The 27056-nt window shown below is 46.9% G+C and overlaps 1 protein-coding gene across 1 annotated transcript in view; it reads left to right on the top strand.

Annotated features, from left to right (window-relative positions):
- The first annotated feature begins 378 nt into the window (after positions 1-378).
- Positions 379-27056, top strand: part of mboat4 (membrane bound O-acyltransferase domain containing 4) — a 41717-nt gene continuing 15039 nt past the window's right edge. The window contains exons 1-2 of the mRNA XM_059971172.1: positions 379-506; positions 4753-4977. Coding sequence (XP_059827155.1) covers positions 379-506; positions 4753-4977 — 353 coding nt within the window. The remainder of the gene's footprint in view (positions 507-4752; positions 4978-27056) is intronic.

The raw sequence follows: 27056 nt of genomic DNA on the forward strand, positions 1-27056 counted from the left end.
CTAATATAATTTTTAACTAATCATAATGGATGTTGGAAGGCAATTAATTTGTCCAAAGTACATGTTCTTCATGGTAGGAATATTATGGATCAGATGGTTCACACTGTTATCTAGCACACTGATTGAATTAGTTGCTGGAGTTGCTCAGTTTCTGAGAAACAAGAATAATAAGCTGTTATTTCCCTTCTTTTAGAATTGGCATGTTTTTAATTCTATCTCAAACAGACAGTTTAAATATTAGCAAGCTTGTGACATGTTAGTATGATGTCATGAAATGATACAAATTGTGGATCTTTTTGGGTATTGTCAACTGTACTGATCATCAGCTTTAAGAATTAGATACTCAAACTGGTTGTGTAAGTGCATACCTGTCGTAGGATGGATTCAGCGATTCTACAGTACGAGTTAGACTGCTACCCAGTTACCATTTACCAATTTATGTGTGTTCCACTTGCTTCTATTTTCTACCTCCTCTCCATCACAGGACACCTTTCTTTAACTGCAAGGTAAGCACGGAGTAGTAAGTTCTATCACTTGAATGGTGATCCTGGTATCTAATTTCTTAAACTTGAACACTTGTGTGCACAGAGAAGCTTTTAGTCAATTATTTGGTGACAAGGTAAAGTAATAGAGCTGTAGGCAATTATCCATTATTAACTCCATGATTCAGTTGACAAATTCTTTTAAAAGCTGAAAAAATGCAAGTATGTTGAATGGAGAGAAAGGAAAATGTGTGTTCTGTAACTTTTTTTGCAGATTTATTTACAAATCTCCACTGACACCATGTACAAACACAATCCGGCGGTGGGGGGGGGGGGGGGGGAAGCTGGGCAAAAACTCAGATTAATCTGTAGAAAACAAATCTGTAGATTTTTTTTCAGCTTAAGGAAGCAAGATTAAGAATATTTGGTGTAAACTCTTCCAATGGCATTTTTAGTAATGATCAAAAGTGAAAATTGGGATTTACTTGCTGTGTCTGAATTTGGTAATACTGTTTACATCCATGTTAATGGGAGAAAAAAACTTGCCAGCTATTCTGCATTATGAAATGGCTCAACTGTATATAGTAATGTGCCTTGTCAAATGACAATCCGCCAGTTCAAGTGACTTAGAGATCTTTCTAACTGTAACTGGTAAAAATGATCAGTTATAATTGGTTACTAATTGTAATCAAGGTTTACTACTTAATTTAGTTTAATTAACTAATTGCAATTGGTAATTTGATAAGCATAGTTGAAAAAAGGTATGGAGGTTAAAAGATTGAGTTCATCATTAAAATAATGCCCACTCTTGTTAAATAGAATTTCTTTGACAGATGAATAATTTTAATGGAGTAATCACATATAACATTTCATTAATCCAAGCTCTCAACAGAACACAACACAACTACAACAACAAAAGCAAGCCCTTTCCCTCCCTCCGAGGGCTTTGGCTTGCAGACTTCTGACTGACCTTTGGGCTTCGATCTTCAGCTTCGACCCATGGACTAGCAGGGTCTCTGAACTTGAGGCCTCGAACTTTTGACTTGCTGATTCACATATCTCGTGGGTTGTGAGCTCTCATGCCCTCTCTCACATGGACATCTGATCCCAGACCAGATCCCAAGGGCACTATCAGAGCCAGTAGGCCATCTGCCATCATCCTTGCCGGTCCTTGTCCTCGTCCACAGCACTTGCCAGCCTAACATAGGGATTTTCCTGAGTCATTTAAATAATAAACTAAACTAAAGGAATTTTTAAAACAGGGAAACAGAAAAATGAAGCAGAAACAATAGGTTTCAGAAGCTCAGTTCAGTTCAGTTTCAGTTTATTGTCATTTAGAAACCACAAATGCAATGCTGTTAAAAATGAGACAATGTTCCTCCAGAATGATATCACAAAAGCAAGTGACAAAACATACTACACCAGAAAATCCACATAACGTTTGGCAATCCCCAGTCCAGAGTCCGGAGAGGCTGCTGCATATTAATATCACGCTACCATCTTAGCGCATGCCTTGGAAAGGAGCTCCAAATCCACCAGACAAAACAAGACCAAAAACTAAAGCTACAAGTCCTGCACAAAACCACATAGTTACAACATATAGTTACAACAGTGCAAACAATAGCATAATTGATAAAACAAAAACAGACCATGGGCACAGTAAAAATAGTCCAAAGATGTTAAAAGACTATAAGTTCGAAAGAAATCACCACACAGTTTCCAGAAGTCCTCAGGGTTCCAATAGACTTGTCATCCCATGAAGGCGGCAGAAGGGAATACCCCCACTATGGACTTCCACGGCACCGCCCGACTCAGTCTCACAGTCACAGCACACAATGAAATACATAGTGATAATAGAGGGGAATTGTGTCCTTGCAGTGGACAAGGTAGGAAGAGATATAGTCAAGGTAACTGTGTGAGTCTCTGAATTTTTTTGTTATGTCAGAATAATTTGTCTCCTGAGATGGAGACAGAGAAATCTAGAAAAGGGAGAGATGTTTCGGAAGTGGTCAAGTAAATTTGAGAGTGGGGTGGAAGTTGGTGGTAAAACGGAGGGGATAAACATGAGTGCAGTTACCAGTATAATGGAGAAAGATTTGGGGAGTGTTATCAGAAACGTTGGAACAGGAGCGGTACCATGTAACCAATGAAAAGACAGACATACTGTAGCTAAGACCCATCCAAGTTCCCATAGGTACCTCTCCTCCTACCTTTGATTTGTAGGAACAGAGAGGAATCAAAAGAGTAAGAACACCTCTGCCAGGGGATGAGAGTATAAGTAGAAGGAAACTGGTAGTAGTCCTATCTTTGTTGCTGAAAGGCTTTAAGACCTTCCTGATGGGATAGAGATGTATTAAGACTCAACACACAGAATGAAGATAAGGCATTGTGGGTCAGGAGATCAGAAGTTGTCAAAATAGAAAAGGGGTTGGTAGCTGGAAATGACTGGAAAAGGAAGACTGAATAGAGTCAATGTAGGAGGGGATAGTTCAGTGGGCTTTTCATAACAGTCCTGCTCAGAGATCTATCAGGTATGGAGTGGAGAACTGATAATTTGAAATCTGTGATGGTACGGCAGATGTGGCCTGCTGGGGTCCTGGTCCAGGGCGAGGTAGGAGGAGATATCTGAGCATTTCCATAAACACAAGAGATCCTGCAGATGCTGAAAATCCAGAGCAACACACAGAATGCTGGTGGAACTCAGCAGGTCCGGCAGCATCTATGGAAATGAATAAACTGTCAATGTTTCAAGCTGAGACCCTCTATCAGGACTAGAAACAAAGAGAAGAATCCAGAATAAGAAGGTGGATGGGGGGGGGGTGGGGGGTGCAAGCTGAAAGATGAAGCCAGATGGGTGAGGAAGATGGCATGAAGTAAGAAGCTGGGAGGTGATAATTGGTAAAGACAAAGATCTGGAGGAGGATTCTGATAAGGGAAGAGAATGGTAGGAGACAGGAAAGGAGGAGAAGCACCAGAGGGAGGTGATAGGTGAGGAGAAGAAGTAAGAGGCCAGAGTGGGGAAGTAAAGAAAGGGGAGAGGTAAAATTACCAGCAGTTAGAGAAATCATTATTCATGACTTCAGGTTTGAGGCTAGCTAGATGAAATATGAGCTGTTTCTCTTTCAACCTAAGAGTTGCCTCATCATGCCAGAAGAGAAGGTGATAGACCAATGTATCAGAACAGGAATTGGGGTAAGAATTGAAATGGTTGGCCATTGGGTGATTCCACTTTTTGTGGATGGAGCTGAGGTGCTTGACAAAGTGGTCCCCCAGTCTACATCAGATCTCACCAATGTAGAGGAAGCTGATCCAAGAGCACTAGATACAATACCCCAACAGATTTGCAAGCTAAGTATTGTCTCACCTGGAAGGTCTATTTGAGGCCCTCATTGGAAGTGAAGAAGGAGGTAAGTGAATGGGTAGATTTGGGACTTCTGCTTGCGGAGAATGATGTGTTGGGTGTGGAGACTCTTAGGGAGGTGTGTGAGGACAAGAGGAACTCTATATCCTCATTAAGGGTGAGTGCAGGTGTCCAGAAAATGGAGATGATGCAGGTGAGGGAAACATAAATGGTGGAGGAAAGGAAGCCCCTTTCTTTGAAGAAGGAGGATATCTCTGGTGTCCTGGAAAAGGAGACCTCATCCTAGAAACAGATACAGTGAAGACGAAGGAACTGAGGAAAGGGAATGGAATTTTTACAGGAGATATGGTGAGAAGAGGTATAGTCAAGATAACCATGGGAGTTGGCGGGTTTATAAAAGATAAAAGTAGACCGTCTGTTTCCAGTGACAGAGATGGAGAGATCAAGAAAGGAGAGAGGGAGGTGTCAGAGAGTTGCCATCTGGCAATGCAAAGTAGAGTGTGTATATTGGCCTACAGCACCATTGCCCTTGCCTGTGGATTTGATGACCAGGTTGGTCTTTATCTAATATGAACAGAGCTGCAAGTTGAATGCAACTTGCATTCTTGCAAGCTGCAAGCTGCATGGTGAAGTGGTGAAGAAGAGTGGATGAGGGGTGTGGAGAAGTAGAGATGGTTAATATCATAATGGCAATTTAAAATGTGGAAGTCAAGAGAGTGTAAAAGCTCCATTGGGGAAGTCCAAGAGCAAGAAGTGTGTTGAAGACATGAAAAGGGGTTATCAATTGTGAGTGAAAATTCAATGAATGTTTTTTTCTGAAAAATCTATTTATGTTTGAATACTATTTTGCATGAAATAGGAATTTGCATGTAGTTGATTTAAAGGAGATAATTTATCATCTCCCTCCAGTCATGCGTTTCTTCTGAGTGGAGGTTTACTTATGACCGCTGTTAGTATGGGACCCTACACCATTCTGCTACTCATATCTGCTGTTCTCTCGGTGATGCTCTTACACTTGCTGGAGCCCAGGAGTGTTCACAAGTGGACCTTCCTCACTCAGATGACATGGCAGACCCTCTGCCATCTTTGGCTACACTACAATGATTATTACCTTCAAGAAGCAACAGACATTAAGTAAGTGTGTAACTTTTAAACGTGTTGAAAAAATCCCTTGGAAATAATTTGACTCATTATTACTATGGTGTTACCCTCACTTGGTTACATGCACAGAAACAGGCCCTTCAGCCCATCTAGTCTGTACTGAAATATTATTCTGCCTAATGCCATCAAACTCTCCAAATGATAGCCCTACATATTCCTCCCATCCATGTACATATTTAAACTTCTCTTAAATGTTGAAATTGAACCCACTTCCACTAGCAACTCATTCCACATTCTCACCATCCCAGAGTGCAAAAGTTCCCTCTCATGTTCCCTTCAAACTTTCACCCTTGACCATGACTTCTATTTCTAGTGACTTACAACTTTAATGAAAAATGCCTCCTTACATTTACCCTATCTATATCTTTCTAATTTTGTATACCTCTACAAATCTCCCCTCATTCTCCTACACTACAGGGAATAAAGTCCTACCCTATTCACTCTTTGCTATAACTCTGGTCCTAGAGTCGCAGCAACATCTTCATACATTTTCTCTGAACTCTTGTTGTGCATATCATTGATATCTTTCCTGTAGATAGATGGCCTGAACTGCACACAGTACTCCAAATTAGGCCTCACCATCTTCAAAAGTACAATCCCAACTTTGATTTATGAAAGTCAATGTGCCAAAAGATCTATTTATGATCCTGGTCTCAACAAAAAAATATTGTGATGCTCTGTTGGTCAGGAAATGTCTGTTGAAGAATGGTTAATAATTCAGGTTGAAAATCTTTCTTCAGAATTGAGAAAGCAGTAAGTTGCAGAGTTGGGAGAAATCTGTATAACGAAAGAAAGATTTACTAGTGTTGTACAGAATGGGGGAGAGGAGGGTTAAACTAGAGTTAGAAACATAGAACATAGAAAACCTACAGCACAATACAGGCCCTTTGGCCCACAAAGTTGTGCCAAACATGCCCCTATCTTACCCTCTGTTCTACTAAGCTCCATTTACCTATCTAAAAGCTCTTAAAATACCCTATAGTATCCACCTCCACCACTGTTGCAGGCAGCCCATTCCACACACTCAGCACTCTCTGAGTAATAAACTTACCCCTGACATCTCCTCTGTACCTACTCCCCAACACCTTAAATCTGTGTCCTCTTGTAGCAACCATTTCAGCCCTGGGAAAAAGCCTCTGACCACACGATCAATGGCTCTCATCATCTTGTACACCTCTAACAGGACACCTCTCATCCTCCTTCACTCCAAGGAGAAAAGATCGAGTTCACTCAACCTATTTTCATAAGGCATGCTCCCCAATCCAGGCAACATCCCTGTAAAGCAACACACACAAAATGCTGGTGGAACACAGCAGGCCAGGCAGCATCTATAGGGAGAAGCGTTGTCAACGTTTCGAGCCGAGACCCTTCGTCAGGACTAACTGAAAGGAAAGATAGTAAGGGATTTGAGTAGTAAGGGGAGGGGAAAATGCAAAATGATAGGAGAAGACCGGAGGGGGTGGGATGAAGCTAAGAGCTGGAAAGGTGATTTGCAAAAGGGATACAGAGCTAGAGAAGGGAAGGATCATGGGACGGGAGGCCTCGGGAGAAAAAAAGGGGGAGGAGAGCACCAGAGGGAGATGGAGAACAGGCAGAGTGATGGGCAGAGAGAGAAATTAAAAAAAAAGGAGGGGGAAAAAGAATAAAAAAAAACAAAAAAAAACTAAATATATCAGGGATGGGGTAAAAAGGGGAGGAGGGGCATTAACGGAAGTTAGAGAAGTCAATACTCATCCCATCAGGTTGGAGGCTACCCAGCCGGTATATAAGTTGTTCTTCCTCCAACCTGAGTGTGGCCTCATCTTGACAGTGGAGGAGGCCATGGATAGACATATCAGAATGGGAATGGGACGTGGAATTAAAATGTGTGGCCACTGGGAGATCCCGCTTTCTCTGGCAGACGGAGCATAGGTGTTCAGCAAAACGGTCTCCCAGTCTGCGTCAGGTCTCACCAATATATAAAAGGCCACACCGGGAGCACCGGACACAGTATACCACACCAGCCGACTCACAGGTGAAGTGTCGCCTCACCTGGAAGGACTGTCTGGGGCCCTGAGTGGTGGTGAGGGAGGAAGTGTAAGGGCAGGTGTAGCACTTGTTCCACTTACAAGGATATGTGCCAGGAGGGAGATAGGTGGGAAGGGATGGGGGGGATGAATGGACAAAGGAGTCACGTAGGGAGCGATCCCTGTGGAGAGCCTCCTCTGCACCCTTTCTATGGCTTCCACATCCTTCCTGTAGTGAGGCGACCAAAACTGAGCACAATACTCCAAATGGGTCTGACCAGGGTCCTATATAGCTGCAACATTACCTTTCTGCTCCTAAATTCAATTCCACAATTGATGAAGGCTAATACACCATACGCCTTCTTAACCAGAAAGTCACCTGCACAGCTGCTTTGAGCGTCCTATGGACTTGGACCCCAAGATCCCCCTGATCCTCCACACTGCCAAGAGTCTTACCATTAATACTATATTCTGTCATCATATTTGACCAACCAAAATGAACCACTTTACACTTACCTGGGTTGAACTCCATCTGCCACTTCCCAGCCCAGTTTTGCATCCTATCAATGTCCTGTTGTAACCTTTGACAGCCCTCCACCCTATACACAACACCTCCAACCTTTGTGTCATCAGTAAACTTTCAAACCCATCCCTCCACTTCCTCATCCAGGTCATTTATAAAAATAATGAAGAGTAAGGGTCCCAGAACAGATCCCTGAGGCACTCCACTGGTAACTGACCTCCATGCAGAATATGACCCATCTACAACTACTCTTTGTCTTCTGTGGGCAAGCCAGTTCTGGATCCACAAAGCAATGTCTCTTTGGATCCCATGCCTCCTTACTTTCTCAATAAGCCTTGCATGGGGTACCATCAAATGCCTTGCTGAAATCCATATACACTACATCTACTGCTCTACCTTCATCAATGTGTATAGTCACATCCTCAAAAAATTCAATCAGGCTCGTAAGGCAGGACCTGCCCTTGACAAAGCCATGCTGACTACTCCTAATCATGTTATACCTCTCCAAATGTTCATAAATCCTGCCTCTCAGGACCTTCTCCAACAACTTACCAACCACTCAGGTAAGACTCACTGGTCTGTAATTTCCTGGCCTAACTCTACCCCCTTTCTTGAATAAAGAAACAACATCCGTGTCCCTCCAATCCTCGGGAACCTCTCCTGTCCCCATTGATGATGCAAAGATCATCGCCAGAGGCTCAACAATCTCCTCCCTCGTCACCCACAGTAACCTGGAGTACATCTCATCTGGTCCTGGCGACTTATCCAACTTGATGCTTTCCAAAAGCTCCAGCACATCCTCTTTCTTAATACCTACATGCTCAAGCTTTTCAGTCTGCTGCAAGTCATCACTACAATCACTAAGATCCTTTTCCATGGTGAATACTGCAGTAAAGTATTCATTAAGTACCTCTGCTATTTCCTTCGGTTCCATACACACCTTCCCACTGTCACATTTGATAGGTCCTATTCTTTTACATCTTATCCTCTTGCTCTTCAGATACTTGTAGAATGCCTTGGGGTTTTCTTTAATTCTGACTGCCAAGGCCTTCTCATGACCCCTTCTGGCTCTCCTAATTTCCTTCTTAAGCTCCTTCCTAGTAGCCTTATAATCTTCTAGATCTCTAACATTACCTAGCTCTCTGAAACTTTTGTAAGCTTTTCTTTTCTTCTTGACGAGATTTATTACAGCCTTTGTACACCACAGTCCCTGTGCCCTACTATAACTTCCCTGTCTCATTGGAATGTACCTGTACAGAACTCTCCACAAATATCCCCTGAATATTTGCCACATTTCAACCGTACTTCTCCCTGAGAACATCTGTTTCCAATTTAAGCCTGATAGCCTCATAATTCCCCTTACTCCAATTAAATGCTTTTCTAACTTGTCTGTTCCTATCTCTCTCCAATGCTATGGTAAAGGAGATAAAATTATGATCACTATCTCCAAAATGCTCTCCCACTGAGAGATCTGACACCTGACCAGGTTCATTTCCCAATACCAAATCAAGTACAGCCTCTTCTCGTGTAGGTTTATCTACATATTGTGTCAAGAAACCTTCCTGAACACACCAAAAAAATTCCACCTCATCTAAACCTGTCACTCTAGGGAGATGCCAATTAATATTTGGGAAATTAAAATCTCCCATCACGACAACTCTATTATTATTATTACACCTTTCCAGGATCTGTTTCCCTATCTGCTCCTCGATATCCCTGTTACTATTGGGTGGCCTATAAAAAACACCCAGTAAAGTTATTGACTCCTTCCTGTTCCTAACCTCCACCCACAGAGACTCCAGGGGTGTGTGGGGGGAGGGGTGAGAACCATAGTTCCAGCACTGATCACAGAGAAGTGGTGGAGACGGATGTTGTTAAGACCTCAGACAAAGTCAGGAATCAAAAGGTTGAGCACGGTATGACTCATGTTCTGAGTTGCATATATTTCAATGCAAGAAGTATTGTAGGAGTGGCTCAGGGCATGGATCAGCATGAGAAATTATGATATTGTAGCCATCATTGAGACTTGGTTGCAGTAGGGACAGGACTGGTAGCTCAGTCTTCCAGAGTCCTGTTGTTTTAGACATGACAGAGTGGGATGGATTAAAAGGTAGTTCTACTAGTCAGAGAAAATGTCACAGCAGTGTTTATTCAGGACAGACTAAAAAACTTGTCTAGTGAGGCTTTACGAGTAGAACTGAGGAATGAGAAAGGTATGACCACATTAATGGGGCTATGTTACAGACCACCCAGCAGTCCACAGGATTTAGAGGAAAACATTTGTGGAGAGATCACTGAATGTTGCAAGAAACACAAGGTTGTGATAGTAGGTAATTTTAACTTTCCTCATATTGACTGAAACTCCCATACTGTAAATGGTCCAGATGGGATAGAGTTTGTCAGACATGATCAGAAAATTAGAGGTCCCAATGAGAGAGTGTGTGATACTTGATTTCTTATTAGGGAATGAGGCAGGGCAGGTGACAGAAGTTTGTGTGCAGGAATACTTTGCATCTAGCACAAAATATCAAAATGGATAGTAAATGTTTTTAGAATTATATAGGGGGGAAAGAGTGAACTTGGATCACTTGGAAGGTGAGAACAGGGAATTGATATTGGGTAATGAGGAAATGGCAGAGACTTTAAGTGACTATCCTATGTTGATCTTCACGGTGTACAACACATCTAACATGCCAAAGAGAGATGTAATGGATACGATAGCAGGTGAGGACCTCGATGCAATAGTTATCACTTAAGAGGTAGTGCTGAGCAAACTTGCGGGCCTGGTCTTGTCTATCCCCTGGTCTTGACCCCTGGTCTTGTCTATCCCTGGAGGAAGCTTGAGTGGAAACCCCAGCAGAAAAACATGAGAGAGGTCTGGAGTAGGATGAGAACCATCACTGGGTTCCGGCAAACTAGCAACTGAGGACCTGAAGGCAGTGTGGACAGGGCCAATGAAATTAACCTGTTCTTCAACAGATTTGACACTGTGACCCCTGCCCATCCCCCACGATTCATCTGTTGTCGGCACCCAATCAACACATACTCCACTCTCCCCTCTTACCCCTCCTGACAGCCCCCTACCCGGCTCTCGTGACTACACCCCTCCCCCACCTGAAACCACCACGGTGGGCTTCACAGCTGAACAGGTGAGAAGACAGCTGAAACGTCTCCACCCAAGCAAGGCTGTTGGACCGGATGGTGTCAGCCCCAGGGTGCTCAAAGCCTGTGCCCCCCAGCTATGTGGAGTACTTCACCATGTCTTCAACCTGAGCCTGAGTCTCCAGAGGGTTCCTGTGCTGTGGAAGACGTCCTGCCTTGTCCCTGTACCGAAGATGCCGTGCCCCAGTGGCTCCAATGACTACAGACCAGTGGCATTGACCTCCCACATCATGAAGACCCTGGAGAGACTTGTTCTAGAGCAGCTCCGGCCTGTGGTTAGGCCACACATAGACCCCCTCCAGTTCGCCTATCAGCCCCGACTAGGAGTTGAGGATGCCATCGTCTACCTGCTGAACCATGTCTACGCCCACCTGGACAAGCCGGCGAGCACTGTGAGGGTCATATTTTTTGACTTCTCCAGTGCGTTCAACACCATCCGCCCTGCTTTGCTGGGTGAGAAGCTGACAGTGATGCAGGTGGATGCCTCCCTGGTGTCATGGATTATTGATTACCTGACTGGCAGACCACAGTACGTGCACTTGCAACACTGTGTGTCAGACAGAGTGGTCAGCAGCAGTGGGGCTCCACAGGGGACAGTCCTGTCTCCCTTTCTCTTCACCATCTACACCTCGGATTACAGCTACAACATAGAGTCTTGCCATCTTCAGAAGTTTTCTGATGACTCTGCCATAGTTGGATACATCAGCTAGGGAGATAAGGCTGAGTACAGGGCGACGGTGGGAAACTTTGTCACATAGTGTGAGCAGAATCATCTGCAGCTTAATGTGAAAAAGACTAAGTCGCTGGTGGTGGACCTGAGGAGGGCTAAGGCACCGGTGACTCCTGTTTCCATCCAAGGGGTCAGTGTGGACATAATGGAGGATTTCAGATACCTGAGGATATGAATGGACAATAAACTGGACTGGTCAAAGAACACTGAGGCTGTATACAAGAAGGGTCAGAGTCATCTCTATTTCCTGAGGAGACTGACGTCCTTTAACATCTGCTGGATGATGCTGAGGATGTTCTACGAGTCTGTGGTGATCAGTGCTATCATGTTTGCTGTTGTGTGCTGGAGCAGCAGGCTGAGGGTAGCAGACACCAACAGAATCAACAAACTCTTTTGCAAGGCCAGTGATGTTGTGGGGGTGGAACTGGACTCTCTGACGGTGGTGTCTGAAAGGAGGGTGCTGTCCAAGTTGCATGCCATCTTGGTCAATGACTCCCATCCACTCCATAATGTATTGGTTAGGCACAGGAGTACATTCAGCCAGAGACTCATTCCACCGAGATGTAACACTGTGCGTCATAGGAAGTCATTCCTACCTGTGGCCATCAAACTTTACAACTCCTCCCTCGGAGTGTCAGACACCCTGAGCAATAGGCTAGCCCTGGACTTATTTCCACTTAGCATGATTAACTTATTATTTAATTATTTATGGTTTTATATTGCTATATTTCTTCACGATTCTTGGTTGGTGTGGCTGTAACAAAACCCAATTTCCTCAGGATCAATAAAATATGTCTATCTGTCTTGATGGAATACAGCCCACGGTACTGAAAGAAATGTCAGAAATTATAGTAGAGACTTTGGTGATAATTTACTAAAATTCTCTGGAATCTGGGTAGGTCCCAGCGGATTGGAAGATGGTGAATGTCATGCCACTGTTCAAAAAAGGATGTAGGCAAAAGGCATGTAACTATAGGCCAGTTAGTTTAACATCTGTAGTTGGGAAAATGATTGAAGCTATCATTTAAGAACAAATATCGAGGCACCTGGAAAGAAATGGATCCATCAGGAGACACAGCATGGATTCAGCAAAGGCAGCTCCTGTTTGACAAACTTCCTGGAGTTCTTTGAGGATATAATGAACGCAGTGGATAGAGGGGAACAGATGGAGGTTATTTACTTGGATTTCCAGAAGGCGTTGGATAAGATGCCACATAAAAGACTTATCCATAAGATAAGGATGCATAAAATTGGGGTGATGTGTTATCTTGGATAGAGGATTGGTTAGCTAATAGAAAGCAGAGAGATGGGATCCATGGGTATACTCTAGTTGACAATCAGTGGTGAGTGGTGTGCCACGGGTCGATGCTGGGCCCACAACTGTTCAAGATATACATTAACGATCTGGAAGAAAGGGCTGAGTGTCGTGAATCTAAGTTTGCTGATGATACTAAATTCAGTGGAAAATCATATTGTGCAGAAGGTACAGAGAGTCTGCAGGGAGATATAGATAGGTTAAGTGAGTGGGCAAGAGTCTGGCAGATGGAGTACAATGCTGGTAAATATGAATTTATCCAATTTGGAAGGAAAAATTAAACAGCAGATTATTAGTTAAATGGTAAAAATACTGCAGCATGCTGTTATGCAGAGGGACATGGGAGTGCTTCTGCATGAATCACAAATGGTTGGTTTACAGGTGCAGCAGATTATCAAGAAGGCAAATGGAACGTTGGCCTTCATTGCTAGAGTGATTGAATTTGGGAGCAGGGAGGTAATGCTGCAACTGTACAGGGTACTGGTGAGGCCACACGTGGAGTACTGTGTGCAGTTCTGGTCTCCTTACTTCAGTAAGGATATACTGGCTTTGGAGGCAGTGCAGAGGAGGTTCACCAGATTGATTCCAGACTATGAGGAGCGAATGACTTGCCTGGGACTGTACTCACTGGAATTCAGAAGAATGAGAGGAGGTAATTGAACCATAGAACACTACAGCACAGTACAGGCCCTTCAGCCTTCCATGTTGTGCTGACCCATATAATCCTTTAAAAAAATACTAAACCCACACTACCCCATAACCCTCCATTTTTCTTTCATCCTTGTGCCTGCCAAGAGGCTCTTAAATATCCCTAATGTTTTAGCCTCCACCACCATCCCTGGCAAGTCATTCCAGGCACCAACAACCCTCTGTGTAAAAAAACTTAACAACTTACCCCTGATGTCTCCCCTAAACTTTCCTCCCTTGATTCTGCACATAAGCCCTCTGGTGTTTACTACTGGTGCCCTGGGAAACAGGTACTGACTATCCACCCTATCTATGCCTCTCATAATCTTGTAGATCTCTATCAAGTCCCCTCTTATTCTTCTACGCTCCAAAGAGAAAACTCCCAGCTCTGCTAACCTTGCTTCATATGACTTGTTCTCCAATCCAGGCAACATCCTGGTAAATCTCCTCTGCACCCTCTTCATAGCTTCCACATCCTTCCTGTAATGAGGTGACCAGAACTGAACACAATGCTCTAAGTGCGGTCTCACCAGAGATTTGTAGAGTTGCAACATGACCTCTCTACTCTTGAACTCAATCCCCCTGTTAATGAAGTCTAATATCCAATAGGCCATCTTAACTACCCTATCAACCTGTGCTGCGACCTTGAGGGATGTATGGATTTGAACCCCAAGGTCCCTTTGTTCATCCACACTCTTAAGTAACTGACCATTAATCCTGTACTCAGTCTTCTGGTTTGTCCTTCTAAAATGCAGCACCTCACATTTGTCCAGATTGAACTCCATCTGCCATTTTTCTGCCCAACTCTGCAGCCTCTATATCCTCATGTAACCTTCAACAACCTACAGCTCCATCCACAACTCCTCCAGTCTTCGTGTCATCTGCAAACTTACTCACCCATCCTTCCGCCTCTACATCCAGGTCATTTATAAAAATCACAAATAGCAGGGGTCCGGGGATAGATCCCTGCAGCACTCCACTAGTCACCGACCTCCAGGCAGAATACTTTCCTTCCACAACTACCCTCTGCTTTCTTTCTTTAAGCCAATTTTTTATCCGAACAGCCAAGGTTCCACTTATCCCATGCCTCATGACTTTCTGGATGAGTCCCTCATGAGGGACCTTGTCAAATGCTTTGCTAAAGTCCATGTAGACCACATCCACTGCCCTACCCATCAATTTCTTTTGTTACCTCTTCAAAAAACTCAATCAGGCTCGTGAGGCACAATCTTCCCTTCACAAAGCCATGTTGACTATCCATGAGTAGACTGTACTTCCCCAAATTCTCGTAGATCCTATCCTTAAGAATCCTTTCCAGTAGTTTGCATACCACTGACGTAAGACTCACTGGTTTATAGTTCCCAGGTTTCTCCCTATTACCTTTTTAAAACATTTGCCATTCTCCAGTCCTCCGGCACTTCCCCTACAGCCAAAGAGGATTCAAAGATCATAGCTAATGCTCCTGCGATCTCTTCTCTCAATGCCCACAACAACCTGGGTGTATCATATCCGGCCCTGGGGATTTAGCAATTTTAATGTTTTTAAGAAGATCCAGCACTTCTTCTTCCTTAATCTCCACATTGTCCAGCACACAGGCCCGCTCTACTTCGACCTCATCCTGATCAAGATCCTTTTCACTTGTGAATACTGAAGCAAAGTATTTATTTAGGACCTCCCCAACCTCCTCCACTTCCAAGCACGTGTTGCCCGCTTTATCCTTTAGCGGTCCCACCTTCGTTCTCGTCATCCTCTTATTCGTCACATACGCATAGAACGCCTTTGGGTTCTCCTTAATCCTACATGCCCCCTTCGAGCTCTCCTAAGTCCTTTCTTTAGCTCCTTCCTGGCTACCCTATATTTCTCATAAGCCCCTCCTACTTCCTGCTTCTTATATCTAACATATGCTTCCTTTTTCCTCTTGACGAGTTGCCTCACATGTTTCGTCAGCCATGGTTCCCTTTTCCTACCATTTTTCCCTTGCCTCAGTGGGACAAGCCTATTCTGAACCCAGCTCAAGTGGTCCCTAAACTTCTCCCACATTACTTCTGTGCTTTCGCCTTTGAACATCTGTTTCCAATTTACTCTCACTGGTTCCTGCCTCATCCTTTCAAAGTTAGCCCTTCCCCAGTTAAGCACTTACCATTTCATCTGACTTTATCCTTTTTTATAGCTGTGCTGAAGCTAAGGGAGTTGTGGTCACTCTCACCAAAATGCTCCCCCACCAAGAGGTCTGTCACCCGACCAGGTTCATTACCCAGAACTAGATCCAGTATAGCCTCTCCTCTCGTTGGCCGGTCCACATACTGTGTCAGGAATCCTTCCTGAACACACCTGACAAATTCATCCCCATCTATCCCCCTTGCACTCAGGATGTGCCAGTCAATATGAGGGAAGTTGAAATCACCGATAACTACTACCCTGTATTTCCTGCACCATTCTAAAATCTGCCTGCTTATCTGCTCCTCGGTTTCCCAAGGGCTATTTGGGGGCCTGTAGACTACTCCCAGCACAGTGATCGATCCCTTCCTATTTCTGACTTCCACCCAGACTGACTCCGTGGACTCTCTTTCTGCAGCGTCCTTCCTTTCTATAGCCATGATACTATCCCTGACCAGCAATGCCACTCCCCCCCCCTTTTCTACCTCCTATCCTATTCCTTTTAAAACACCTGAACCCCAGGAACTGCATCATCCAATCCTGCCCTTTCTCTGACTAAGTTGCAATAACGGCCACAACATCATAGTTCCACGTACTAATCCATGCTCTAAGTTCGTCCTTCTTGTTCCTAATACTCCTAGCATTGAAATAGGCACTTTTCAACCCCTTTAACTGGTTACAATTATGTTCTGTCCCCTGCCTGTCCTTCCTCATCAACTCAGAACTCTTCGCATCATGCCCTTGTCCTTCTACCTTAATCCCTGCACTCACATTCCGATTCCCACCCCCCTGCCAAACTAGTTTAAACCCTTCCCAACAGCTCTATCAAACCTGGCCGCCAGTATATTGGTCCCCCTGGGATTCAAGTGCAACCCGTCCTTTTTGTACAGGTCACACCCGCCCCAAAAGAGGTCCCAATGATCCAGAAATCTGAATCCCTGACCCCTGCTCCAATCTCTCAGCCACGCATTTATCCTCCACCTCATTCTATTCCTATTCTCACTGTCGCGTGGCACAGGCAGTAATCCCGAGGTTACTACCTTGAGGTCCTGCTATTTAACTTCCTTCCTAACTTCCTGTAGTCTTCTTTCAGGACCTCTTCCCCTTTTCTACCTATGTCATTGGTACCAATATGTACCATGACCTCTACTTGTTCTCCCTCCCACTTCAGGATATCTTGGACACGGTCAGAAACATCCCTGGGAGGCAAACTACCATCCAAGTTTCTTTCCTGCTTCCACAGAATCGCCTGTCTGAACCCCTGACTATAGAGTCCCCTATCACTACTACCTTCCTCTTCCTTTCCCTACCCTTCTGAGCCACAGGGTCAGACTTTGTGCCAGAGGCACAGCCACTGTTGCCTCCCCCAGGTAGGCTGTCTCCTCCAACAGTACTCAAACAGGAGTATTTATTGTCAAGGGGTACAGCCACAGGGGTACTCTCTAGTACCTGACTCTTCCCCTTCCCTCTCCTGACTGTGACCCATTTCACTGTCCCCCATGGCCCCGGAGTGACCACCTGCCCGTAACTCCTCTCTATCACCTCCTCACTCTCCCTGACCAGACGAGGGTCATCGAGCTGCAGCTCCAGTTCCCTAACACGGTCCCTTAGGAGTGCATCTTGATGCACCGGGTGCAGATGTGGCCGTCCGGGACACCAGGAGACTCCAGGACCTCCCACATCTGACACCGACCACAGAAAACTGGCCTCACACACATACTACATCCTTTAGCAATCAACAACTGCCTCACCTCGTCCCGTTACCGCCGAAGCCCGTGGAGCAAAAGCCCTTTCACTCTGCTGCCTCTCACTCCGCTGCCCGCTGGATATGGCTGCCTTCTTTTTAAACTGTTCACATTCAACTGGCTGATGTCACGCGCCTGTGCAGTCTGGCCTCTCTCTTCCCCCGAGAACTCAAAATGTCTTCCCACTGGAAATCCTTAGGTGCTCTCCCACTGCCATCTTGTTCCGAATCAAAAACTTCTTCTTCTTCTTAATCCTCCGCAACTTCTGCCACCTCCAATGGGATCCCACCACTAGACACATCTTCCCCTCCCCCCCCCCCACTCTCGGCTTTCCGCAGGAATCGCTCCCTACGCGACTCCCTTGTCCATTCATCCCCCCCATCCCTCCCCACCGACCTCCCTCCAGGCACTCATCCCTGCAAACGGAAGAAGTGCTACACCTGCCCCTACACTTCTTCCCTCACCACCATCCTAGGCCCCAGTCAGTTCTTTCAGGTGAGGCACCACTTCACCTGCGAGTCAACTGGGGTGATATACTGTATCCGGTGCTCCCGATGTGGCCCTTTATACACTGGGGAGACCTGACGCAGACTGGGAGACCGTTTCGCCGAACACCGGCACTCAGTCCTCCAGCAGTGGCGGGATCTCTCTGTGGCCACACACTTCAATTCCACAGACCACTCCCACTCTGAAAAGTCTGTCCATGGCCTCCTCTACCATCAGGATGAGGCGACACACAGGTCGATGGACCAATACCTTATCTCCCGCCTAGGTAGCCTCTTACCTGCCGGCATGAACATTCAACTCACAGACCTCTGTTAATACCCCTGCCCCCCCTTACCCCATCCCTATCTATAATTTTAGTCTGGTTCTCTTTCTTTCTCTTTTCCCCCTCACTATAATCTCCCCCCAGTCCTACCTTTCTTTCTCTTTTATTTCTCATAATTCTCCACCCTAGCCCATTTTCCTTTTAGCCTATCACTTCCCAGCTCTCTACCTCATCACTACCCCCACTTCTTATCCCCCCTCGACCATCCCATGTTACTTCACTCCTGATGAAGGGTTTTGGCCCAAAATGTTGTCACTACCTCCTCCCGTATATGCTGTCTGGCCTGCTGAGTTCTGCCAGCATTTGGTGTTTTTATTATCTTCTTCTTGTGTTGTTTTATGGCGGTTGGCAAACCAACTTTAAGGTACATTACTGCCACCTGCTAGACTGGAATGTGGATGTTTGATAAACAGGAAGAATGAAAAGAATTGCATTCCTTAAATTCTACATAATAAACCAGAGTCTTTCAGGTACTCTGATATAGGTCCGTATTTCTCTTGAACTCCCACCTAAAATGTCTTCTATACCCACAACAGTTTTCTTGTTTATCTGAAGCGCTCCTATCATCTTCACTCTTACACTTTGGTACTTCTTACATTTTATCAGTACATATTCAACTGTTTCTGGTTGGTTACAGTATTCACACAACCCCGTTGGATGTTTCCCTATTTTGTATAATGTGTAATTAAGTCTTGTGTGACCAATTCTTACACAACTGATGATCACTTCTATCTTTCTATGCCCACCTGATATTCTTTGGTATCTGACTTTGTACAGTTGTCTCCTTGTTTCATTCTCATTCCAGTGCTTCTGCCATGTCTCCTCAATACGTGTTTTCATAATGTTTTTGACCTCCACTTTGTTTAGAGGGATCTGGACCTCTATTATAGACGATTTGAGTGATTGTTTAGTTATAATGTCCACTTTTTCATTACCCTCCACACCACAATGAGCAAGAACCAAAGGAAGCTTACTTCTACCCCATTTTCGGTCAGTATATATGACTTGCATAGAATCTTCAATAAAATACCCTGTCTACTTTCTGATTTTCTTGATTTGATAGAGATTAATGCAGACAAACTGTCTGAACAAATGACAGCCTTTTTCACATTATTTTCTTCTGTCCAGTATAATGCACTCAGTATTGCCATTGATTCTGTTGTATACACCGATAAATGGTTTGATGTTCTTTTCCTAATGCTAGTTTTGCACTGAGGAATGTAGACTGCAGTACCTGTGTGGCCAGACCTAGGGTCTTTTGATCCATCCATAAATATTACTAATCTGTTTCTAAAATGCAGGTCTATATATTCTTGTACTATCAGTTTGATTCCACATTTAGACTTTTTAAAAAGATGTTGCAGGATTATATCTACTGTATGTATTGTAAAGAGCTATGGAGCACCATCAGATAATGGAAATGTAGGGCTGTATTCCATCTCGTGTAAACCATATTTTTGTGCTACTGCATCTCCGATCCATCCAAAGCTATTATAATTTGAATTATTATGTTTCTAGCAGTCTTTTAGTATAGCTTTAGCTGGATGTGAATTGTTATGCCCCATGATGGCAACCCAGTAATGTAGCATTAACTTTATTCTTCTAAGTCTTAATGACATTTCCCCTGTTTCGACTTGAAGAGCTGATACAGGTGATGTTCTGAATGCATCACTACATATCTTTTAGCCAGAGGGTGGTGAATCTGTGGAATTTATTTTCACAGACAGCTGTGGAGTCCAACTCAATGGGTGTATTTAAAGTGGAGGTTTATTGGGAAGGGCATCAAAAGTTATGGGGGAAAGGTAAGAGAATGGAGTTGAGAGAGAAAATCAACCAATATCCAAGGGCTGCAAAGACTCGATGGGCTGAATAACCAAGTTGTGCTAGTCTTACCAATGACACCACTTCCAAGGAATTAAGGATCCCTCTGTTCTACCACACTCTTCATGTGCCCTACTATTCACGTGTAAGTCTACTTTAGTTTGTCCTCCCGAAAGTGTATCATATCACACGTGACTGCATTAAATTCTATCTGCAATGGAATCTGTTTGTCTCTACAGCTCTCCTTTGTTTCTTTCATTTTACATTCAGTGCTTTTATGTTTACATCTGTACAATGTCCTGGGTATGTTACTCAAAATGGCCTCTTTGGTTTGTTACAAGTAGGAATGTTTCTTTGTCGGATAAGTGTCGCAGTTGTTTCACTTTAGAATGGCTGATATGGTAATTGTATTCATTTGTTAATCAATGGGGAATGTCATTGTGTCTTGTGATGCTGGGAACTTGGGGGAGGGGTTTTCGCGGGTTTTTTTGGAGAGGCCGAGGAAGATGCTGAGGAAGGTGGACGTGTGCTGGACTGCTCGTAAGACCACCGGGGTGGTCCCAGGTGCGACGGCCGGATGGGTCAATTGGTTCGTTGATTGAGCTCCAACGAGTGCACTAAACAGCTAAACAGACTGAACTTTGATAAGTTGGCGCCTTTTGTTTTTTTCCTTGTATATATATATATATATATTGTATTGCCTACTATTTTTTTAATTTTAGTAAACTCTTTAAAGTGTATTTCATAACGGTATTTGTTGTGGGTTTGATACTGTTGGCGGGCGCGAGGCATTAACTCGATTCTCACAGGACCTGCGTGTACGGGAGGTGGGTTGGAGAGTGGCTGGATCTTCTTTTTCCCCTAGACATATACCAGCCTGTTGGGTAAGGGTTACATTTGTGGGGTGCTCGTCCTGGATTGGATTGTCAGGGGCTGTGGATTCGCGCAGGCAGCAGAGCGGAGATGGACAGAGATAAGTTTGTTCGTTGGTGCCAGTTTGAAGGTGTACCAGTACAGTACACATGCGTAGTGAGCGGAGTGGATGTTCGAGTTTCGGGAGACGCGTTAGTGCGGGGCTTGAGTTCGGTGAAGGGTATTGGGCAGGTAGAATTGGTAGCTAGATGGTGTGGTAAAGAGGTAGAGTCTAGCTGGGTGTTGGCTCGTACGAGTGCTGAAGTCAGGACGGTGGAACTGCCGGCGACGGTCAGTGTACCGGGGGAGGAGGGGCTGTGCGGGCTCCACTTCTACAAGGATGAGGCTGAGGAGACATCAGGGGAAGAGCTAGAGCTAGAGGTGGACCCCAGAGAGGTGCCCGGCACTAGTAAAGGGAGGTGGGAGGAGAGAGTCGTGACTAAGCCCTGCTCCCCAGGTAGGGTGGAAGCCTCGGAGCTGGTAGCCGCACTTAATTCCCTGGTGCAGGTGGCCGAAAGGCCACGGCTGAAGCTAGGGGTGTTCTCCGGAGCCAAGCCTACTTCAGATGGGGAGGTGGACTATGAGACCTGGATCGAGCATACGTCTTTGATGTTAGAGGAATGGCCAGGCTCAGAGGAGGTGAAGAGGCAGCGATTGGTGGGAAGTTTGAGGGGTTTAGCAGCCAAAACCGTCCGGGAGTTGAAAGCTGAGAAGCCTGGAGCCTCAGTGGAGGAATGCCTAGAAGTTTTGGAGGGAGCGTTTGGGTTGTCAGGGGAACCCTGGCTGCTTTTAGCAGAGTTCCAACGCCTGGAACAATGGAGAGGGGAAAAGCTCTCCGAGTACATATTTAGGATGGAGGGGATGCTCTCGGGGCTGCGGCGCCGGGGGGTAGTGAAGGCGACTGACGTGGCTAGCGTGAGGATGAGTCAGCTATTCAGTGGCTCTCTGGAGGAGGACAAGGTGGCGTGGACTATCTGGCAGGCTTATAGGAAAGGTCCCCCTCCATCGTTCAGGCAACTGTCAGAGAGGTGTGGGAGGAAGAGAGAGCGTTGGGGCAGAAAAGGGGCGCGGGCCTACGGGAGCGATACTCAGCGATACAGGAAGTGGTGGCTGGGTGGAGGAATGACAATCCCCCGGGGAGTAGGGAACCCCCTTTGGAGGGGAGGGACAGGGGAGGTACCTACTCTCAGGGGCGATCAGTGCAGTGGATTGGGAGCAGGAGCCATCCTGGGAGAGGAGGGGTGGCAGGCAGCGTGTGCTTTAACTGTGGGAAAGAGGGGCATTTCAGGCGGGACTGTGGAAGGCCGAGGGTGTGCTGTAGCTGTGGAGAGGAGGGACACTTTAGGTGGGATTGTGAGAGACAAGGAGTCCCGCGGAGGACAAGCCCCCCTATGACTAAAAAAGGGAGAGGTGTCGGGAAACTTAGGAGAGGCTCAGTGAGGGAATGGACTGGAGCCTCTGGAGGAACACGTTACCAGAGATCAGCCGGAAGACCACCAGGTGCCCACGCCTCTATTCCGGATGGGCTGGTAGGACGTGCCAGTGTGGGTCTACGGATAGAGGGAATTTACGCAAAAGCCGTTCTTGATACGGGATCGCAGGTGACCTTATTGTACCAGTCTTTCGACAACAAATATCTAAAGCATTTGCCCGTAACCCCATTTGACGCCCTGCAGATTTGGGGTGTGAGCGAGGGTGACTACCCGTACGATGGGTACCTATCGGTGAGGTTGGAGTTCTCGGAGGGCGATGTGGGATTGTCGGAAGCTATTGAGACGTTGGTGTTGGTGTGTCCTGACCCGGTGGAAACCGGTGGTGCTGCCCTCCTGGTGGGGACTAACTCCCCCGTTGTGCGACGGCTCCTGGGAGCTTGTAAGTAGAAAGGGAGGGAAGACTTTCTGGTGACCCTCTCGGTGCATCCAGTGTTTCGAGCAGTGTTCGAAGAAGGGGTTGCCTCCCAAGGGCTGGACCCGGAGTGTAAACGAGGGACGGTGTGGTGTACGCAGGCGAGGCCCAAGGTGATCCGACCAGGGGAGGTAGCACTAGTGATGGGAACCCCCAGATTCCCAGGAGTGCCGACGGGAGAAGCCCTGTTAGTAGACGCCCCGGACGATCTTGAAGGGGAGACACGATTTCCGGCGGGGCGCTGGTGAGGCCCGAAGTGCAGAGACCAGGGGTGGTACATGCAAGGCGTATAGCTATAAGTGTCAGGAACACCACGGCAAGAGAAATCACCTTTAAGAGGGGAATGTCGCTGGCACATCTGTTCCCGGTGACGCTAATGTCTAGCGCACCAGTGAGGACCCCTAACGGGGAGGGATCGGAGCATCGAAGGGAGCTGACCGCTGAAGCCTTTAACTTTGGGGATTCCCCTGTGTCGCCAGAGTGAAAACACCGGCTAGTGGAGAAGATGCTGAAGATGGAAACTGTTTTTTCTCGGGGCGAGTTTGATGTTGGCTGCACCAAAAGCACTCGCTACACCATCTGGGTGACGGAGACCACCCCGTTCCGAGAGAGATCCCGGCGGCTGTCTCCGGCAGATGTTGAGGACGTGCGACAGCACTTGTGCAAGTTGAAGGAGGCAGGAATCATAGCTGAGTCTCGAAGTCCTTATGCGTCCCCAATAGTGGTGGCATGGAAGAAGAATGGGCGAATGCGCATGTGTGTTGACTACAGGACGTTGAATCGGCGAACTGTCCCTGATCAATATACTGTCCCAAGAGTCGAGGATGCGTTGGCCTGCCTGAGCGGTGCGAAGTGGTTCAGTGTGCTGGACTTAAGAAGTGGGTATTACCAGATCCCGATGAGTGCGGCCGATAAAGAGAAGACCGCTTTTATCTGCCCGCTGGGGTTCTTTCAGTTTGAACGAATGCCCCAAGGCATATCGGGAGCCCCAGCCACCTTCCAGAGGCTCATGGAGAGAACTGTGGGGGATATGAATCTGTTAGAGGTGCTGGTGTACCTGGACGATTCGATAGTGTTTGGATCGACTTTGGAGGAACATGAGGAGAGGCTGTTGAAGGAGTTGGGCCGGCTTAATGAAGAAGGGTTGAAGCTTTCCCTGGACAAATGCCAGTTTTGCAAGTCGTCGGTTAACTACATTGGCCATATCATTTCGTGAGAGGGAGTGGCTACTGATCCAACCAAGATAGAGGCCGTGACCACCTGGCCGAGACCCCAGAAAGTGGGTGCTCTGCGCTCATTTTTGGGGTTCTGTGGGTATTACTGGCGATTTGTGAAAGGATACGCCAAAGTGTGTCACCCGTTGACTCAGCTGTTGTGTGGCTATCCCCCGGTGGGGAAGAAGAGGACGGGGAACCAGAGGCAGGACGCTGGAGGATACTGGAACCCGGCGGAACCTTTTGGCTCGAGATGGGATGATCAATGTGAAGAGGCGTTCCGATCTTTGAAAAGGGCACTGACCCAGGCCCCGGTGTTGGCTTTTGCTGATCCCCAGAAGCCATATGTGCTGCACACGGATGCCAGCCGAGAGGGTCTTGGGGCTGTTCTGTACCAGGAGCATGGCAAAGCACTGAGGCCGGTAGCCTTTGTCAGCCGAAGCTTGTCGCCATCGGAGAGAAACTATCCCACTCACAAGTTGGAGTTCCTGGCACTGAAGTGGGCGGTGGTGGACAAGCTGGGCGATTACCTGTACGGAGCCAAGTTTGAGGTGAGAACGGATAACAATCCTCTCACTTATATTTTGACTTCGGCGAAGCTGGATGCCACAGGACATCGGTGGCTGGCGGCCTTGTCGGTATATGATTTCAGCCTGAGGTACCGCCCCGGAAGCAAGAATGTCGATGCGGATCGTCGGGAGCCGGGGGAGGAGGAGAGGGACGAGGAGTGGGAGAGTGTCCCTGCCCCTGGAGTGAAGGCGATGTGTCAGTTTGTTATCACCGTGAAGACCGAGGGAAAAGGGAGGCTGGAACGAGCCGTGGACCATTTGGGGGTTTTTGACGACGCCATACCCCTAGTTTACTGTGACCTGACCGCTCTGGGGACTAAACAGTTGCCGGAACTGAGTCCGGGGGAAGTGGCAACTGCTCAGCAAAATGACCCAGGCATTGGCACAGGTGGAGAGCGTTTGAGAAGGGGGATGGGGAAGGCGAAACACCCATGCGTGCCTCTGTTGTTGAAGGAGTGGTCTCGGTTGAAGTTAAAGAACAAAATCTTGTACCGGATAACGACGCCTCCGGACCAACCCCGCTGTTGGCAACTGGTCCTGCCGGAGGAGTATCGCCAGGCTGTACTCCAGGCCTTACATGATGATTCTGGACATTTGGGGGTGGAAAAGACATATGGATTACTCAAAGACCAGTTCTACTGGCCCCGGATGAGGGGGGAGGTCGAAGAATACTGTAGGGGATGCCGTCGTTGCATCCAGAGGAAGACCCTGCCAGCGTCGGCGGCTCCACTGTCGCACTTGCAGAGTGCAGGACCTCTGGACCTGGTATGTATGGATTTCCTGTCGATTGAGCCTGACACCAGCAACACCGCAAATGTATTAGTCATCACCGATCATTACACTCGCTATGCTCAGGCATTTCCCACCAAGGATCAGAAGGCGACGACAGTGGCGAAGGTGTTATGGGAGAAGTATTTTGTGCATTACGGCCTTCCCAGGCGAATCCATAGTGATCAGGGGCGGGACTTTGAGAGCCGCTTTATCCAGGAATTACTGACTATGCTTGGGGTTGAGAAATCCAGGACTACCCCTTACCACCCACAGGGAGACCCTCAGCCAGAGAGATTCAACAGGACCCTGTTGGATATGCTCGGGACGCTGGAGATTGGGCAGAAAAGCAGGTGGAGTCGTCATATTGGACAATTGGTTCACCGTTACAATTGTACTCGCAATGAGGCTACAGGGTATTCACCCTATTATCTGATGTTCGGGCGGGAAGCGAGGTTGCCCATTGACGTGTGTTTTGGAGGTGGAGTGGGTGAATTTCCCGGGAAGTCCCATCTAAAGTACGTGTCCAACATGAAGAGGGAGTTACAGCAGGCGTACGAGTTGGCCGAGGCGGCGGCTACCAAACAAAATCAGAAGAATAAGATGCGGTATGATCGAAAGGTGAAGTTTGTACAATTATTACCGGGCCACCGGGTCCTTTTACGGAATTTGGGACTCCCTGGTAAGCACAAGTTGGCAGATCGATGGGCGGCCAGCCCCTATGTAATAGAGAGCCAGATGCCGAACCTGCCCGTTTACCGGGTGAAACCTGAGGATGGAAAAGGGCCTATCAAGGTACTCCATAGGAATCACCTGCTGCCACTGGGTCAAGCGGTGCAGGTGGATAAGGAGCCCAAGTGGGAGGTTACGCCCAGTACAAGGACTCTGCGAGGGCGCAGAGAACGGGAAGAGCCTGCTGCTGAAGAGCGGGGACGGGTCCCTCACCCGGGAATGGCTACCGATTCAGAGGAGGACGACTCAGATGAGTGGGTCCTGTTCCCATTCGCTGGTGCTCCAGTACCAGGAGAGGAGGCTCCTGGCCCTTCCCATACTGAATTGGGTGAGAGGAGGGAAGGTCTTGAGGGTCAGATGGAGAGGCAGCCTACATTGGTGGGAGAGAGGGTGGAACCCGAGCGTGAGCTGGAGAGATCTCAGGTGAGGGAGGACCCCTGTGAGGAAGGGAGTGCGGGTCTGTCAGGTAGACCTGGGGTGTCCGAGACAGTGGGTTCACAGGTGACGAGGGAGCCCAGTGGGGCAGAAGGGGTATGGAGATCTCAGAGGATTAGACGCCCCCCGGAGCGGTTGACATATGTGGTACCAGGAGAACCGAGTGTGATTTCTACTGCTCTGGGTAGTTATGTCACTGCTTTCTGCACCTGGATTGGGTTTTGTGTGTTGCAAGAAGCTTTGGGGACCTCTAGTAATGCCATGAGGGCATGACATTTGCTGGTGGGGAGAGAATGTACAATGTCCTGGGTATGTTACTCAAAATGGCCTCTTTGGTTTGTTACAAGTAGGACTGTTTCTTTGTCGGATAAGTGTTTCTCTCGCCGTTGTTTCACTTTAGAATGGCTGATATGGTAATTGTATTCATTTGTTAATCAATGGGGAATGTCATTGTGTCTTGTGATGCTGGGAACTTGGGGGAGGGGTTTTCGCGGGTTTTTTTGGAGAGGCCGAGGAAGACGCTGAGGAAGGTGGACGTGTGC

This window comes from Hypanus sabinus, chromosome 5 (genome assembly GCF_030144855.1).
Source record: "Hypanus sabinus isolate sHypSab1 chromosome 5, sHypSab1.hap1, whole genome shotgun sequence".
NCBI classification, from domain to species: Eukaryota; Metazoa; Chordata; class Chondrichthyes; order Myliobatiformes; family Dasyatidae; genus Hypanus; species Hypanus sabinus.